We start from the raw sequence: 18,019 nt of genomic DNA on the forward strand, positions 1-18,019 counted from the left end.
CGGTACCGACAGAACAAATTCAAAAGCGAACGTTGTACAAGGAATCTGGAATAGGAATAGGACAATATTACTCACAATGAGTTTAACTGACCTCTTCAACTGCATCACATACAGACATTCCAGTCTCGCCTACAAATTTATTCAGCTGATATGCTGAAATGGATGGGAGGGAGGCATGACATATTATTTCTCTCCTGGGAGTGTGAGGGAATAGGATTTCATTTCTTTCTCAAATAAAAATGATGCGCCATGCAGGCATGAATAACTTTATGGCCATCGATATTCACACTTTGACAAATAGGAAGGAGTTATGGCCATGTGGGTAATGGCTTTATTTCAGAAAGAAAAAAAAAAAACAAGAACGAGGAGTTTCATTCCAAGAATTTGAAAAATGGCACCTAGTGCTCTGCCAAAGTGATTGTTGGAATTGAATTAAATGATATAATGGATTTACTGACAGCGATTGTAACCTTTCTATCCATTTTCTAAACTGCTTGTTCTGTTCAGCCATGTTATAGCACATACACATTTAAATTTAGAGTTTTCTATTCACCTCACCTCCGACCCAAACCCAGAGGAAAACCATGCAGTTTACATATACACCATATTTTCAGTAGTTAATAGAGCATTTAATGTTTAGGAAAAGAACATAGGAAATTGTTGTTTTATAAGCAGCCGGCTTAATGTTTAAAGGTATTCTCTGACTGAACAGAACATTAGCCGTGGCAGCAAGCAGCACAACGAAGGTCCTGCGCTCACAGTGAAGCTGCTTACCCTCCAACTTTGAACAAAAACCTGTTGATCCTTGGATGCAGATTTAGACTGAGAACAGTTGCTAATGTAAACCTATGGGTGATGTCACGGTTGCCTTGTCCACTATTCTATAAGGTCAGTGGGTGTGAGCAGTATCTCATGTTAGCTTAGATAAGCTAATTCTAGCATAACCTTTAGATAGATATACTGCTGTGCCACTGATAAAAATTTGCTGACTTCACTTTGCTGTAATTTTGCTGACTTTATGGCCCTTGTCTTCTTATGCTACACCCTGTTATAGCATTTACCAGCAGGCTGCTGGTCAGAAAAAGTTACATAGACTCACTTTAAACCTCTCCTCAGGTACTATTAGACTTTTTCACATTTTGATTTGTCATATTAATAAAAGCAGAGGGGTTACTTATGACATTGACTCCCAATTGGCCATGACAGTGTGACAGTGAGCCGGCACGCACCAGGTCCCTGAAGCGGAAGCAGCTAAATGGAATCAAGCCATCATTAATTTTATTATCTACACCTGTACTTTCTCTACTGTCGACTCATTATTGACAGTGAGATATAGCTAAATACGTCAGACAGACCAACACCTGTGGATGTTCACGGTGAGTTGTATCTTTACCCAAACAGATCATTGAGGAGGTTTATTGTTGAAGATATTGATTCAAGCACACCCAATACGCACGTGTATAAGATGACAGGCAGCAGGGAGATAACTGAGACTCAAATCTACTTTTACTGTTGTTTCTGTTGCGCAACATGTTCTACTGATAGCTTGACTTATCACTGAGATGTGCTGACAAAATAGACACGGTGCATTGAGAGGGGATGGTCCAACATGTCAAAAATCATTTCATGCAAGCGTACGCAGATAAGAAAAGGCATTATCTTTGGCAAAATGTTGCATGTTGATAATGAAACCTTAGTCAGAATGAGGCAAAGATTGCAACAAAGTGTGGTAGATTTGAGATCAGTCAACATGAATATTGCATTTGCTGTTTATTTCGTATCTGAGCACCAAACTTGTAACCGAGTTGTGCCAAATCAGTGGAATACATTAGAATATCTTATCTGGTATCTTACACATTTGCATGTTTGTTATCTTAAGCTCCCTGGTTTAGAGGGTAAAAATATGAAAAATGCATGAAATCTTTTCTCTGTGTTAGCCTGGAAGGCAAATCTACTTCTGTAAAAGACAAAAAAAAAAAAAAGGCAGACGTTCATCAGTGAGTCAGTACAGGCGGTGTGTCTCTCTAGTCAGGCCTGTCCTTTGAACAACTTGGTCAAATTAACCATCGAGACGAGTTCAAAGCCAACGATTCCAGTGATCTGTGTTAGGGAAGGAACTGGAAACAATAGCTGACATTCTCACATTCAATCACTGCTCCAATAACCCTACCACACACACTAAACACACACATGCTCAGATATGCACAGGGAAGAAGTACACAATAATCCCACTCATAGCCACACACAAATTCCCTACTTTTTAGCTCAGTGCAGTCCCTAAGCTACATGCTAAGCCCTCGGCCATACAACGCAGATCCTCTCTGCTCTGACATACTTTTCTTTGTGCTTGAAAAGAATCTTAGCACTGGCAGTCAGCCAGTGTGTGCTGCCTATTCATACCACAGGGCTCAGCGAGCTGCTGTGAGCCGGAGAGGCCTGCTACCTGCAGGAAGTCAGTTTTCAGGGAAAGGGTTTATTATCTAATGTCTGCAACTTGTTCTGCAACAAAGCATTCCACGGTTTGTTTGGTTGCTACAAAGCTAAGGTCACATAGAGAAGACTGGTGTCATTTAGGGTAACGTATACGATGTCTAGCCTCCATACCCTGCAATTATTTCACAATAAATGGCATGTATGATTTGCTACTTTCTGATGCACTTGTTTTCTGTCTTTGTAAAAAAAAATTCACTACTTGAAATTTTGCTGCTTGAGCTATCAGTTACATGAGGACGAGTTCCAACATTTGCGAGAGACAAAACACAAATAATCAGTCACGACGAGTGCAACCCAGATAAATAGCATAAAATGACAAACAAACATTAATATTGTCGCTTCAACAAAATTCAAGGCATAACTGATTAAATTAGTGTGACCTGGAGCGTGACTCTTTGTGTTTGTGTTACTGACTCATAATTCCCAGCAGAGCCTAATGTAAACACTTGAGGCTGCCAGGTCATATTGATATCAGTGTTTTCACATAAAACAAAAGGGTTCCAACTAGTTGAGAAAAATATTTTTGAAAACTTTCCATCCAAGTAGGCTGTACATGACCCTAACTGACAGGGTGTTCAACAGAAGGATTAGCTTACATACAAGCTAGTCACCTACAGATAATAATAGTGGTGCATTTTGGGAAATACACCTATTCACTTTCTCGCCATGAGTTGCAACAAAAAATTGATACCAGTTCCAAGAATGTATGCTAAAAGTGTGGCTAAAGCCAAGGAGCTTGTAGGTTTAGCTAAACTTAGCATAAAGACCAGAAACTGGCAGAAGAGTTAGCTTGGCCAAAACAACAAAGTAACAGCAAAAACCACAATCACTTTAAACTTAAAGGGGCAATATGTAAGAATTTTAGTTAAAAACATTCAAAGATTACCAAAAATGATCAAGAGTATGTAAATAAATAGCAGTTTTCACATGATGACGCCTATGTATTGTGTTGCAGTGATATCTACTGAAGTTAGCAAGCTAACCAGCTTGGTCCATCCCAGTCCTAGTGCTAGGAGTGTAAACACCAACACTACCCTAGTCCCCGAGCTCTAAACCGCTAGTTGCACAGCTAACTGAGCTAACAAGCTAACACTGTTATAATTAGCAGCAGTTTGATATGCTGCCCCCTATTTGTTTTGAGTATGAACTTGACAGGTGGCCAATTGTTACACATTGCACCTTTAAAGGGGCTCTGTGTAACAATTTGTTGCAATTTACAAGTATGAATCACTTTTTTATTGGCCATAGGTGAGCGGATTTTCGACTTTATGCACATTTCCCGAGAGCCTCGTTTCAGTGCCTCTCTCCGCTACGCCAACAGAGAGCAACAGTAGCTAACATTAGTTTGCTTCCAGCACAACACAGAAGTTTCCCAGAGTCGCTTTAAGATATTAAACTCATTAGTCTTAGAGTTACTAGTAGGGTAATTTTGTTTTGGACAGAATCATGCTCTCCGTTTCCCCGTTTCAAGGAAGCAAATAAGCGTATTTCTCTAATATTAGATCCCCTGTACACCTGGAGTGAAATATATTAGGGTTTGATGTTTGTAACAAAATTTACAATACATAACTGTCCAAAATGTATATTGTACGGTGCATTTTGGTGCAGTTGAACTTCTTATGTGGGGAAACCGAGACACCTGAACTGAAACCTGACTGCCATGTAAATAAGGCCAAGTTCAAATAGACAATCATTTGGCATGAGGACAAGGACAAACACAAAGGATGATTCCCCAACCCTGACATGTGAAACTCTTATCAATGTGCAAGACATGGAATGGACGTCAAATTCTGGCAATGGCAGTGCATTGCTTTGCCCCGAGTGTGAATGTAATCCCTAACTCTGGCATTGTCAGTGCCTTTTCTCTACTAAGGCAGAAACACCCAAGTCCTCAGGGCTTGGGGTTGCTACTGGTTTCCATTCTCACCCCATGAGATGGATTAACACCTGCGATAAAGTGTTGTAAGCTGTCAAAGGGCCAGGAAGATTTTTGAAACAATCTGTGAATTTGTATTGCACATAATTGTATACACCAGTGGGTCCCGATCTTTTTGGCTGTGACTCCTTAAAATGAGGCTTGTCATAGGTTGCAGGTTGTAGCACCTGGTAGGAGCCAGAGAGCTCCAGTTAATGTTCTGGTTTGTTCAAGTATGTCATTTTGTGAGAAGAACATAGGGATATAGTTTGAAATCTGTGAAGTGGCCCTTTTACTACCCGGAGGGCTAAAAATCAAGCTGTACTCCAGAAGGATTTAGAGCCACTGGTCTTTGTAATAATTGTATCCTATAATAATAGAAGAAAGAGGATCTTTGTGTTAACATAATGGAGCTTAGGAGGTCAGTTAAATTCAGCTCATTTGGTAGAAATACGATCCACTATGTAATTCAAGCCCATGGCTCTGAAGAAGACCTGTTATTCACTCCTGCAGAGGAAAAAGAAGAGCAGAATTGTAGCCTTTTGGCGTAAAGATGGCTATAGATTGGGGGCTGGCTATTTCTATATGCACTTTTTACACATGATCCCTCACAGGCTTCCCACCACAAGATCTGGTCACAAGTAGCACAGTGAAATTCATTCACACATCTTCCTGAAATCTTTAGTTCTAGGAGCTCCGGTGAACTAGTATGTACTTGTAGGGCAAGTTGGTGAGCTCATGGTTAACATGCTATCCAGACGGGGACAAGATGGTGCTGGTCAGTAACAAAGTTTCCAGAGCGTCTTCTATATTTCTGTCTTGTGCCTTTCACTCCCAAAATCATTAGCACCTTTGCTAATGGGAGAAGTTCACACAGTTAAAAAGGTAGGGATTGCTGAGTCTCATTCCCAGGTCGTCAAGTATGGATGTTTTGGGTCGGTATTCGGCCCGAAATTCTAACCCAAATTATTGATATTTGACGGCCTGGCAATGAGATTCAGCATTCAACTACCTTTCTCAAGAAAGAACTACCTCAATGATCAGGGCTGTCAAGAAAGTTTGCTATTGGTTGAGGGTACAAACTTCACCTTGTGGCGGTTCCATTGAAATAGTTGATTTTTGTATAAAAATGTCCCATTTTAAAGGCGGGTGCAACTGGGCCTTTATGGTACGAAGCCTGAAGCACCACTGCTGGGAGTTGACCCTCAGTTTCTGTGATGCTGTGTTAGTTTTTTCCACCTGTGACAACTGATGATCCTAACTCTCTTTAGTAAAAGTACTTCAAGTTCACACCACATTGGTCCAAAGTTTAAAGACTACTTTGTTCCTTCATGGTGGATCAACAAATACCTGTGCCTGTTTTGGGTTTATGTGTTTAAAATGGTTCAACTGGAATCATGATCCTGCTCATCCTGCTTCCTGAAAACTGGATGGCATCCCACCGGACAGGATTCCATTGAAGATAATAGTCTCCTGCACAGAACCTCATGACAACATAGCATCTGTGAATTCCTCGTCACGCCCAAGGGTGTTGAAGAGCCCCAACCCAAGACAATCTGTCGTCAGTAAAATGAGTTAGTGTATGACAGATTTGGAGATGATTGTACAGAATTTGACCTCAACGCTGTATATTCTCCGCGCTGGCATACATGCGCACGCAAGATTTTGTTTGTGTGTGTGTTTGTGTATACATCTCTGACAGCACAGCACCTGGCCTCACCTTCTTTAAGTCTTCTGACAAGCTGTCATCATATTCATATTCTGCTGCTGTTCTCTGCACCCCTCCCTTTACACAGTGGATCAGTATGTAATCCCTTTATTGTTACTGTGGTTTGGCACTGACAATGTGTTAGAGGACAAGCCAGTGCAAGCTGAAAGAAACGCTTGCATTCTTAGGCATTTCCACATGATTTATGTTGGTTTTATGTCATTCCCGTTTTTTTGTTTTGCCTTTACATATTGCATCGCAAGTGACATGCAACATGGGTGCAAGAGAGGGGATAGGATTAGATTAGGGTGTGAAACTGATAAACTGTTAATGCTGTCGGGTGATGCAACCTAATACTTGAGCATACGTGGTCCTTGGATGAAGAGGAGTCCATGTATGAAAGTGCTGTATTGCAATATATCCAATAAGATGAGTTATTATCAAACAAGGCAGATGCCCTGCCATGGAGAGGAAAGCTTTGGACTTGTCACTCAACCTCTCCGTCATCATGCGGGTCATTGATTCACTGTTTAATTAGCTTTAGAGGTCCCACTCTTTACTCCTATTGACCCAAGCCGCAGGTAAATAAATGCAATCAATGTAATGAAAGGGCCTATATAAACCACAGTTTACCCAATCTCCAGCTGTCGCTTTCTGGCTGTGTTTATTTCTCTGTATGTCTCTGCCTCCCTCTGCAGCCGTCTCTCAATGTACAGACAGGCCTGTGCATTGAGCACCAGCTTTAGATTACAAAGCACAGATCTGCCTGGGTACACATGGCAGTGAGCTGTCAAACAAGACATGTGGATTTCTCCCAGGCACAATGGGTTTGTTAAGCCAATGCTTAGGCAAACAGATGGAGAAGAAAGGACAGCAAAGGTGGAAGGTAGAACAGGAGAACAGTCACTAGGGGTGCAATGATACTGCTGGTTCACTGCCAATGCCAAAAGTACCAGTCGCTAAAAGTCATTATTTTCAATATGAAACTTACTTTTTTGTAACCTTCATTCTTTGTGAGGAACTCTGAATCTCCATTCTCATGTGTTTATTGCTCTAAGGATCTAGTGTCAGACAGTTTGTTCACCACATTGGTCCAGATGGAAATATCTCACCAATTATCAGATATATTGCTATGACATTTTGCACAGACATTCATGGCCCCCAGAGGATAACTGGGAATAACTAACCGACTTTTCAACTAGTGCCAAGAAAAGGTCAAAATGTTCACTTCAAAATGTTCCAGTGAAAAATGTCTACATCTACTGGCTAGACAGGCAAACAAATCTAGACGTTCATGGTCCCCAGAGGATGAAGCCTAATGACTTTGATGATGCCTTGACTTTTCTGTAAGTGCACACTAAAGTTGGTTGCTTTTAACTTTTAGTCAAGTGTCTCAAAATCTGTTGGCTGGATTTCCATGAAATTTGGTACAGATATTCATGGTGCCCAGAGGATGAAGCCTAATGACTTTGCTGGGCTCCTGACTTTTCAACTAGTTCCAATAAAAAGGTCAAGATTTTCACTTACCGAGTGAAATATCTCAACATCGACTGGCTGAATAGGCCCAAGGTTTTGACTTTCATGGTCCCCAGATGATGAATCCCAGTGACTTAGGTGGTCTCCTGACTTCTACAGGATGCATTGAAACAACTTGGTAGTGAGTTGTTAAATTTTCATCGTCAACATCAGCATATTAGTACACTGATGTGTAGCATTTAGCTCAAATCTATAGCCTCACAGAGCTGCGAGCATAGCATAGTATTCTTTTTCTATAAACGTTTGATACTTGTACTTCTGTGAGAGCCCGATGCACAATATCATGCAGCTTTGTTTTGCTTCTTTACTTGTTATATGTGGATTTTGCTATCGGATTTTATGACAGGAAATTCTGCGGTGCTGATACCCTGTTTCAGCCTGATTTCCAATACTTCCAGCGCTGCTATAAGTGAATCCCTGATTGTAACACTTTGGATCTGTATCCAGCTCTGCCATATGGGAAAGCAAATATCTAAACCCCCCCCTGGCCAAGAGAGATATCCAGGCTTAGAGGGCCTGAGGAAGTACTACTGGCTAAGCATAGTGATTTGGAGGAAAGGGGGAGACGCTCTCTAAAGCATATGCCATGATTTATTCGAGATTTCCCTCCAAGATGGGATGGCGCGTTGTATCAGAGGAGTGACTCAGGCATTATGTGGACACAAGATTTGCTCCAGGCTCAGGGGCCATGCCATCTCAGTGATTGGATTTTGTTTGTGTGTTTGTGAAAGCAAATCTGTGTGCAAACAAATAACAATCCTGGCTAGGATACCCTGTTGTGTTCTCCACTCAGCACATCAGACTGACGGACGCTCTGATTCGTCCAAATCCACTTAAATGTCAAACAGTAACATCCGCTAATGTTGTCTAAACCGAAGCATCAAGAGCAGAGTGATGTTTACCGCTCAGAACAATTCCTCTTGGCATTCGTTGCACTTGTGTGTCAGCTTGATGTTTGAGAAAACTGGTGGAAAAAACTGAAAATGTGCATAGAAAGACCTGTCAAACTTGAGTCACGCTGCATGATTTTCTGCTATCAGCTGGGATTAACTTTTTCTGTGTTCTCAGTGCTGTGCGGTGGATTCACTGATGTTTCTTAACGTGATAGAAAATGTTAACAGACACTAACTTGTCACCCTCTATCTATTGTATTTCTCCAGATATTCAAGTTTGTTTTGTCAACGTATATATTCATGTTTCCGTTTTCAAGTAACTGAACTGGAACATGAAAAAATAATCTATTCTACTCCTGACTCGCTTATTCATTTGCGTCACCTGTGCTGTCGTAGGCACTGGACCTCTGACCATGCAGGTGTCATGAAACGCCACAAAACCCTGCCAACTCCAGAACAAACATCTCAAGGACATTTCACCAATTAGTCTAAAGCAGCTGCGAAATGGTACAGCTCCAAATCTAAGGTAAACTCACAGTGACATAACTGCACGTACGTCACGTGGAGTCCAGAAATAGAACAATCAGACATTTCCCTGTCACCTCCACGTCCGTCTTCTATATAGTCACTGATTAACTAGATATTTGACAACGAATGATAACCACACTCCACTCAAAGACTGGATAAGATAAATACACTTTGGCCCTGCTGAAGTACTTTAAGTCATTTGATTTTCCTTAGAAAGAATGTGACCCTTTTGTTTAACACTGGTGTTTGATGTTAAATGTATTGGATATTTATTACCGGTAAAGTCTCCTTGTTTGACACCTAACTCCAGGGTAAACTGACCTGCTCTTGTCACAGTGATCACCGGGAGGGGTGGGGGAATTTGATGTAGCCGCATTGAACATTGACTCAATAAATGAAAGTCTTTACGGCGGGTTATTATAGGGCGCTTGATACCACTTTGAGGAAGGTCAATGGCCAGGTTTAAACTTGAAGTGTGCAGCGCCAGCTGTAATCACTCCACTCGATGTGGTACAGTAATTGCAGACCGGAGAACTCATCTAGATGAACAAACATTAGCCTCGGGAGGTTGTAAGGACATCTGGATTAAGTGGAAGTTGTCTGATGCAAAGGATGGAAAGGGACAAAATTCAGAGCACTGGTTGATAGCCGCAGTTATTGCAAAGGCAATGTAAGTTACACACCATTAACCCAGTGTATGCTGGGAGTGCAGCTAACTGTGACCCTGGAGGTGGTTACACCAACAGCATATTCATTAACACATCACAAGCTAAAGTGTTTGTGTAAAAGTCCCTCCAAAGTTCTCAGTAACTTTGAATTAGTTTCGCAGATGTGATTTACGAACCGGGCTACGCCATTAAAGGACCAGTGTGTAGGATTAAGTGTCGAGGTTGTAGATTGCAACCAACTGAACACACCTCCTCACACCAAGCGTACAGGAGAAATTACAGTAGCTTCTAAAACCACTCACACAACTGTAGTTGCTGTTAGCTAGTTAGCTCAATTAGCTGTGCATCTAGTGGTCCAGAGTGGGAGCACAGAACGCCAAGGGGAGTGTTGGTGTTTACACCACTAGCACAGAGCTTTGGACCGGACATAGATGTCATGACGTAAAAATTACTACTACTTTTTTTTGTACATTTTTAAATGTTTTGAACTAAAACTCACATAGCGCACCTCTCAGGTTATGAAAACTTTTCTTATTTGAGTTGATTATCCACAATGAAAACACTGAGAATGTAATAAATATTATGAATATTAGATTTCATTTCAGCAAATAGATGCCCTTACATCCCACACACTGAACCTTTAAATATATAAATAACAGTTAAAGAAGTTAAATCTTTAAAGTTAAGGATTATATATCATTACTTAACAGTCTTTTGTAAATGTATGAAGTTGTTTTATTTACATAGGCCCACAATTCAGTGGGAAATGTATTATGCTAAGCTAACTCTAACTACCTGACATGTACTTTAAAGCTTTGTAATTAAAGTGCAGTTTCCATATTGCATCTACTCATCATTCTGAACAGGCATTAGTGAGCTAGCTTAGCATTAGTTTTGTCGGTCAGCGAGGTCAGAAACCTGTTATACCTGGCAGTTAGTGGGTGTAAACATTAAGTTACACCTAACTAACGTTACAAATTCACTCCCAGTGCTGTATGGGTGGGGGAATTTCTGCCTTTTGCTTCCTCAAACTCTCCTGGATTAACTCAATCACTTACAGTGATCAAGCTGAAAACAAGGCTAGTTTTCAGGTTCTAAAAAGCTGACATTTTGGAGAGCTTCATAAAGTACACTGGGGCAGGAAGCCCCTTTAATGAATGAGGTGATGACAGGTTGAATGAAGTCCTTTGGGACATATGCTTTCAAATAACAGTGGCCTATATACCCCTACTAGTGTTTCCTTTGTGATAAGCAGAGCCTCCTAACTGGCTGAAGACCCACCTGTGTGGCAGGTGTGCACACCACAGCTACAGCAGCACATGAGCTGACTGTGGCCCCTCCACATGTGCATGATCCTGATAAGTGCAGAGTGGGAAGACACATGTTCAGACTGTTGCATGTGGGACAATAATTAGGCTACCACTTCCATACAGGCTTAAATACAACTGTATTGGTACTTTCTCATAAAATTATACTCATTTGATGTTTTGACCTTTTTTGATTTTGCTTAAAAATGTATTACTCTATTTCTAACCAGACTATTAAGGCTGTTTCGCATGTATTTCTCAACTCTACAAGAGAAGCTGTTTTGGGTGACATTATAACAGAGCTATCAGAGTGATCCCCCCCTCAGCCTGGCACACTTACCTGTCTCAGAGACGCTGCTGGTGCCAGAGCTCCGTCTTTTGCTCTTCTCAATTTCCTTCCACGCCAGAACACTGCGATTAAGAACAACTTCTACCTGTCTGCGCTTCTGATAGAGCCTCGATGACAGTAATCTGGCCGGTTTCTCCATGTTGTCGCTCAGACGTGTCATTAGTGTCGCTGCGGTCCGGTGATTCTCATCTCAACTTTGTTACGGCCCGCACCACAAACCTCGTGCACCGTGCGGTGTGTTGTGAGAGCCGGGCGGCCCGAGCTCTCAGAGGGAGAGGGGACGCGACAAAGATCGTGTATGAGGAAGATGATTCACAGCGTAGTGAAAATGAAACTGGCCTACTTTGCCATTCGAGGCGGTCCTACAACAAGCATACAGTTGAAAATACTGATCAAAAAATGATATGACATGCTTTGATGAAGCATATATCATGCAACTAAAAAACAAGAATGATATGAATGACTGAAAACCATTTATTAATCTTTAGGTTTTTAACCTATTTCTTTATTTTTTAAACTTCTTATATCAAACTCTTGTTACATTACTTCCTACAAATAAAAAATAAAATCAGACCTGTGGTGGAATAGTAAATTGACATTTTCAATAAGATCTTAGGTATCTGTAGGCTAATATCAATATACTAAATTTGTGATAGAGTTGATTTACTCATCAGCAGTGGGTGATGCTGCCTCACCAAGGACGTTAATTTCTGTTTTGTAATTGTATTTTCAGTTTTTTTGTCTTTATAAGTCGAAAAACAAATAGTCAAAAGTGTAACATTTTAAATTGTGGTGAGCTATTGGCCATCATTTAGGTTTAGGCTATCTGTATTTTTTTCTAAAAAGGAAATAAAATAACAAAATCTTAAATCTTTTAGCAGAACATACATGCCGAAGTACACATAAACTTTTACAACTTTTCCAATAACACCAATTTTTGTTCTTAATGCCCAAACTGATGCCTTCACTGTACTTCTTTTGTCAAACCAACAGTCCATAACACAAAGACTCTCCATTTACCTTCATAAATGAGAAAAATAAGCAGCAAATGCTGACATTTAAGAAGGTAGAACCAGCAAATGATTGATATTTTTGCTTTAAAAACAGTAATTTGATTATCGAAATAGTTGACAATTTTCTTTTGATGGACTAATCAAATGAGAGACTAATCACTGGTGCTCTAATACCAGTACCCCAACGGCGTATTTGACATTTGCAGTACTGAGAAATAGTGACAGAGTGAGAGCTCCTGCTGTTCATTCTGTCTGTTTGAGTCCTGTGTAACAAACACTGCATCAGCATGTTGGGTAAACACACTGTCTTTAATTCATGACTCAGAGCAGTTCCATACTGTTCCAGACCGAAGAGTTGAATAATTACCATAACCTCTCATGACCTTCACACTGCGTGGAGGCAAACAACAACATTAATAAAAAATGATGACTAAACTGTGTTTAAGTGGGTTTGCCCTCCACAACATCATTACTTCTGCTTTCTGTTGAATGGGAACTGGGGGGCTTTATAAATAAATATTGTAAGAATAAAGATAGTTAATCCAGTCTCTCTCTTTTTCTGTGTGTGTGACAGAGAGCAGAGACAGATAAAAAGAAGTGAATCAGAGGTAGTGTTGTCAAAGAAAAACCTTCTGCTTCTAATATTGAATTTATGCATTTTCATGTTCAGGGTCAACAACACTCTGTGTAATCTCCTCATGTAGGGGCAGGAGATATTCTTTGCTTTTGATTAAAAACTATGGCTTGTGGAGGCGTTGTAGGCGAATATGTGCATATGCTTAACCCCAAAACCAAAGCAAGTATACGTTTAAATTTTTACATTATTTTAAATGAATCTCCTAACAATGTAAATTCATGATTTATGTAAATCCCAGGAAGTATAACCTTGAAACATCTAGCTTATACTGCCCCGACCTGATGAGATGCACGCTATTTGAACAGCATGATGCTGAAGTAAAGTCAAATAAACTTCTTCCTGTGTTAAAATCAGTTACTTTATTCTGTCAGTGCAACACAGAACATCTGCTCACATTTACGTCTTTTTTAAAATGTATTTGCCTTTTGAGGATTAACATAGACTGCGGTTAATCCTAATTTACTGATAGGAATCATAACATCTGCCCTCAGATACAATACTAAAACTGCTCATAACTAAATGTTATTTATAGTATTTTTTAAACCTGCCTGCAAAAAAAAGAACTGATCCTGACCCCTTATGTCAAGTGACAAAAACTAATTAAGGGTGAGAGTATCTCTACAACTATACCACTGTACTTTGCAATTACGTTGTGCAAGTATGCTATAAATGTAAATATTCATATTTATATGATAATCTAGTTGATTACCTCCCACGCCCCAGGGAGTGTGAACCGATGGCTTCCTGGTAGTTTTTGGTTTGTAAAAACCTGCAGTCAGTAAAAAGAATATTGCATCAATCAGTATGCATTATTTTTATTCTGAAAATCCCATCTTTCCAAACTTAAATCTGCATATTAATGTACAAATACCAAACAGTACTAATCAATAAGTAAACCTTACAAAACTATATATACATCAGATCATGCTGCAGCTATAAACAGTTATGGAAGTGGTCCTGATGCTGATGGTCTCCCCTTTGATTGACACACAGCTTGTAGTTTCTGTCAACATGGCAAAGACACTGGACCATTACGTCAGCAGCCTCTCACGCCACCTAACGGCGAATCTCACTTGTGATTGGCTCACAACGAGGAAGTGTCGCTGCAGCCAATCACAGCGGCGTTTGCTTGCCGATTAGGCAGTATCAACATGGCAGCTTTCTGAGTTTTGGAGGAGGGGACCTGGTGTAAATAAACACAAATTTCACGTTTTAGAGATAACGACAGCGTTCGCGTGTTTGTGTTCGGGACTGGTCGGGCCGTAGAGGGAAAATGTCGACCGACGGGAATAAAAAACAGTTCTGGAAAAGAAACGCAGCGAAGGTTCCTGGCAGGTGAGTGACGTGTTCCCTCCTGTCGGCTAGCTTAGCGTAGCTAGCCTTGCTCAAGCTGACGCTTCACTGTTGGGCTTCAAACGTAACTTTCACTTTCACTGACTGTCCTGACCTATTGCACAAAGTTTGCGAGTTTCAACACTCGTAACACACCAGCGTCTGTGTTAAATTAGCCTCGCACTCACAGTTTACACCTCTCTGCTGTTAGCTGGCTAAGAGCTACGTTGCTAACAGCAGCTAACAGTGGAGCAATTTACCCACACCGCAGTCACAGAGTTGTAACTAATGACACAGCTACCATTTTATATTATAGAGTAGCTGTGGTATTACAACAAAGTGAAGTCGTTTTCGTCACACGTAGTCGCAGTATCATATCATTACCTGGTATTGTTGTGGGTAATAAGAAGCTAACGTGGCTAGCTTGACAGCCAGTTATGAATTAGCTCATACATTTCTCTCTTCTTCACTTCCTCAGCATTCAGCATGTGTATGGCGCACAACATCCACCTTTCGACCCTCTCCTTCATGCTAAGTAAGTTAAATACACTTCGTTGTCGTATGTAAATGTTCTGTAATCTTGTTGAGGTAGCTTGGACAAGTGTTACTTCTGCTAATTTGAGTTTCTGTGCTGATGCTAGCAGTTTGCTCCAGATGTTGAAGTTGACAATCACTCAGGACTTCATTCACTGGTTCACTAGAGCTCTTATCGTTTTTTATAATCTCAATTCACCATGATTGCCAGTAGAGAGTAAGTGTGTGGCATCAAAACAGCACAAAAATCTGAAAAGAGCAGTTACCCAGCTACTCAATGAAGACAGAAACTGCTTTATAATAGATTGATACTGTAAAACAGCCACATCCTTATCAGGAATGTGGAAGTGTTTGTTTGGCCAGCTGAGAGCTGACACCAGAAAACGCCTATGACATCATGGACGGTCAGCAACCATAATGTTATTTGAATGTGAATTTTAAGTTGCTTGAAAATGTCCATGTGTTGTAGATAGCAGTATTTTCAAGCCACCCCACCCACACACATACATGTCTTTTGCTTGCAAACTCCTTTAGGATTTATTTTAAATTTTGTCTGTAGCAACAAAATTTAACTTACAAAGACTAATGCTTTGTGTTGGCTGCTCGGGACGGACGCCAACCCTGATGATCTGGGGATGAGACTGGACAATTACCTTTCTTTCTCCAGGAAGTTACATTTTGTTGCTTTAATACAGCTGCAATTTTCGGTGTGACGGATTACTGAAAAAAACTATGTAATGAAAAAGTTATGCCTTGGCCCACCCCCCACTTTGGGCACCACTGAATAAACCAATAAGAAAAAGACTAAACGTTGCAGTATATGTTTTGTAAGCAGCTAAAAAAACTGTAGACTCTGGAAATTTAAAGTTTGTAGATAACATTTTTTATTAACCATTGTCATTTACTTCTGCCGGTCTCATTTTATTCACACAAAGACAGACACACACGAGAACAAAAAACTGCCTGTTATAACATAATAATCCTTTTATTTCTCCTGACTGATATTTAATCATGTAGATTTCCACAGAGGGTTGAGTTTAATTTGCTTGAGTACATTGTCAGACCCTCTTTTTTCAAGTTATGAAGGAAGTAAGCTAATATGGACAAGTCTCTCTCTCTTTATCATAGTAATCTCAGTCTTTGTAAGAAATCTGCGCCCTTTCTTCCCTCCACTCCTGCCTTTCCACCCCCCCACCGTCCTTTCTCTGCATTGCATGATAAAACAGGAAAGGTTGAGTTTAATTGAATTCTCTTTTACTGTTGCGTTACTTGTTCCCGTTGAATGAAACGGTGTCCTACAGCACAGACACAGCAACTCAGTGAATTTCTGTCTTTTTAACATTGTCAGACTCAGCTGGGTTTTGTGTTAAAGGCTTTAGGCGGTGTTTCACACACCTGTGTGTCTTTATTGTGCTATTAATGGAAATTCTAATGTCAGGAAAATGTGGATAATTTAGTGACTTTGTACAGGCCAAGTGTTTATTAATTAATAAATTGTTAAGCCTAGTTTATTTTATTTCTTTGCCCACCTGTCAGTTTCAGAATGACTCACTTCTCATCTCTGTCATTTTCCCCTTGTCGACACGCTTATTTACTTTATCTCCCTCTCTTTTTCTCTCATTTCCTGGCCTCTCTGCCGCTTCTGTTTTTTCCTTCTCCCACACTCTCCCTCACCTTTTCTCTCAATGTCTTTAATCTTATTCGCTCTCCCTTATCTTGTCTTTTTTCACGGCCCTGTCTTTGTCCTCCAGCCTGATTAAAGCAGGTAACAAGCCTCCTCCGGCCACGCCAGGCAAGCCCAAGAAGGCCACCACCTTTCAGGAGTTTGAGAGCATCACAAGTGATGCCTGGGATGTTGGAGATGATGACGACGAGTTGCTGGCTATGGCTGCACAGAATCTTAATATCGAGGTAGTCATGGAGACGGCGAATAAGGTGAACAACCAGATACAATTAAACCTGATGCATGCTTTTCTTCTTCAGTCTTGATTGAAGCACAGTGGCCTTATTAATAAAAATAACATTGGACACTTTTATAGTACTCTATATTGAGCTTTACAAGTTCTGTCTGTTATCAGTAAAACCTAAGGCTCACCACCTTGTTTCTCTGCTGACTGAACAGGTGATCGAGAATCACAGCAAGCAGCAGGAGAGGCAGAGGCAGGATGACACGACAGAGCTGGAACCGAGAGAAGAGGACACGCAGGAGGAGGCTGCAGAGGACGAGGAGGAGGACGAGGAAGAGGAGGAGGACAGGGTGGTGGAAGGAGACGTGACCAGCCCAGAGGTGTCGTTTGCCTCCCAAAGCAGCCCTTACACTGATGGCCGCCTAGTGAAGTCCCACAGCGAAGCTCCAATTGGGTCACCTAAAGGTTAGTGAGCGCCATTGCTCAGTGTCCAAAAAGTTTCCTGGCTCGCCTGCACAATGAAAGCTCGACTGCCTTTACTTTCAGTGCTTCACTAGTGTTGCGGAGGATCTAAAAAGAAACAATGAAACTCCTCTAAGATAGTTCTGAAAAGTTTACCTGAGTCTGCGTTTAAGTTTGGCTGTGATTCTGCTCTGTTTGTGTATGTTTTTGTTACATTTATTTTATTGTTACTAGAAACAGGGTGTTCGGCAAATGTATCCTGTTTAAATAGGGGTTAAATGTGGGAAAACAAACACAGGAAATGTCACCATAAAATGCTATAAATGGAAGACATGAGCTTACATCATTGTTTTGTCTGTCTGCATCTTTTTTTTGTATATTATACTCACTGTGGTCGCACAACTGCTTAATGTCATCACATTTAAATAGTATCAAGTTTCAACAGAGCCTGAGAGACTATTTGGCGGATGTTGTCACTCTGTAGAGCGGTGTTACTGATAAACTGCCAGTGCTGCGCTTTGATTTGACTTGCTTGTGGTTTAGAGCGAGTGTACAGTGCTCAGCGTTGACACAGTTTCTGAACAAGACCAAAGCCTTAGTAACAATCAAAGTGTTGCAAGTGATACTTTTTTATGGATGTTAGGGGGTTGGTTCTGTTGGGCCACCCTGTAATTCAACGCTCATAATCATGATACAAACAAAGCAGGAGAAGATACACGCTGTAGTAAAGAGCAGTT

General features: G+C 40.7%; 2 protein-coding genes across 3 annotated transcripts in view; one reads left to right on the top strand and one right to left on the bottom strand.

The window, feature by feature from the left end:
- cerk (ceramide kinase) overlaps positions 1–11,635 on the bottom strand; it is a 41,614-nt gene extending 29,979 nt beyond the window's left edge. Inside the window, exon 1 of the mRNA XM_073480793.1 lies at positions 11,389–11,635. Within this exon, the coding sequence (XP_073336894.1) occupies positions 11,389–11,557 (169 nt within the window). The 5' untranslated portion in view covers positions 11,558–11,635. The remainder of the gene's footprint in view (positions 1–11,388) is intronic.
- A 2,539-nt stretch (positions 11,636–14,174) lies between these two features.
- Positions 14,175–18,019, top strand: part of tbc1d22a (TBC1 domain family, member 22a) — a 127,450-nt gene continuing 123,605 nt past the window's right edge. For both annotated transcript variants that reach the window (XM_073480716.1, XM_073480715.1), the window contains exons 1-4: positions 14,175–14,382; positions 14,858–14,914; positions 16,665–16,848; positions 17,036–17,285. In XM_073480716.1, the coding sequence (XP_073336817.1) occupies positions 14,321–14,382; positions 14,858–14,914; positions 16,665–16,848; positions 17,036–17,285 (553 nt within the window). In that variant the 5' untranslated portion in view covers positions 14,175–14,320. The remainder of the gene's footprint in view (positions 14,383–14,857; positions 14,915–16,664; positions 16,849–17,035; positions 17,286–18,019) is intronic.

This window comes from Pagrus major, chromosome 14 (assembly GCF_040436345.1).
Source record: "Pagrus major chromosome 14, Pma_NU_1.0".
Lineage (NCBI taxonomy): Eukaryota > Metazoa > Chordata > Actinopteri > Spariformes > Sparidae > Pagrus > Pagrus major.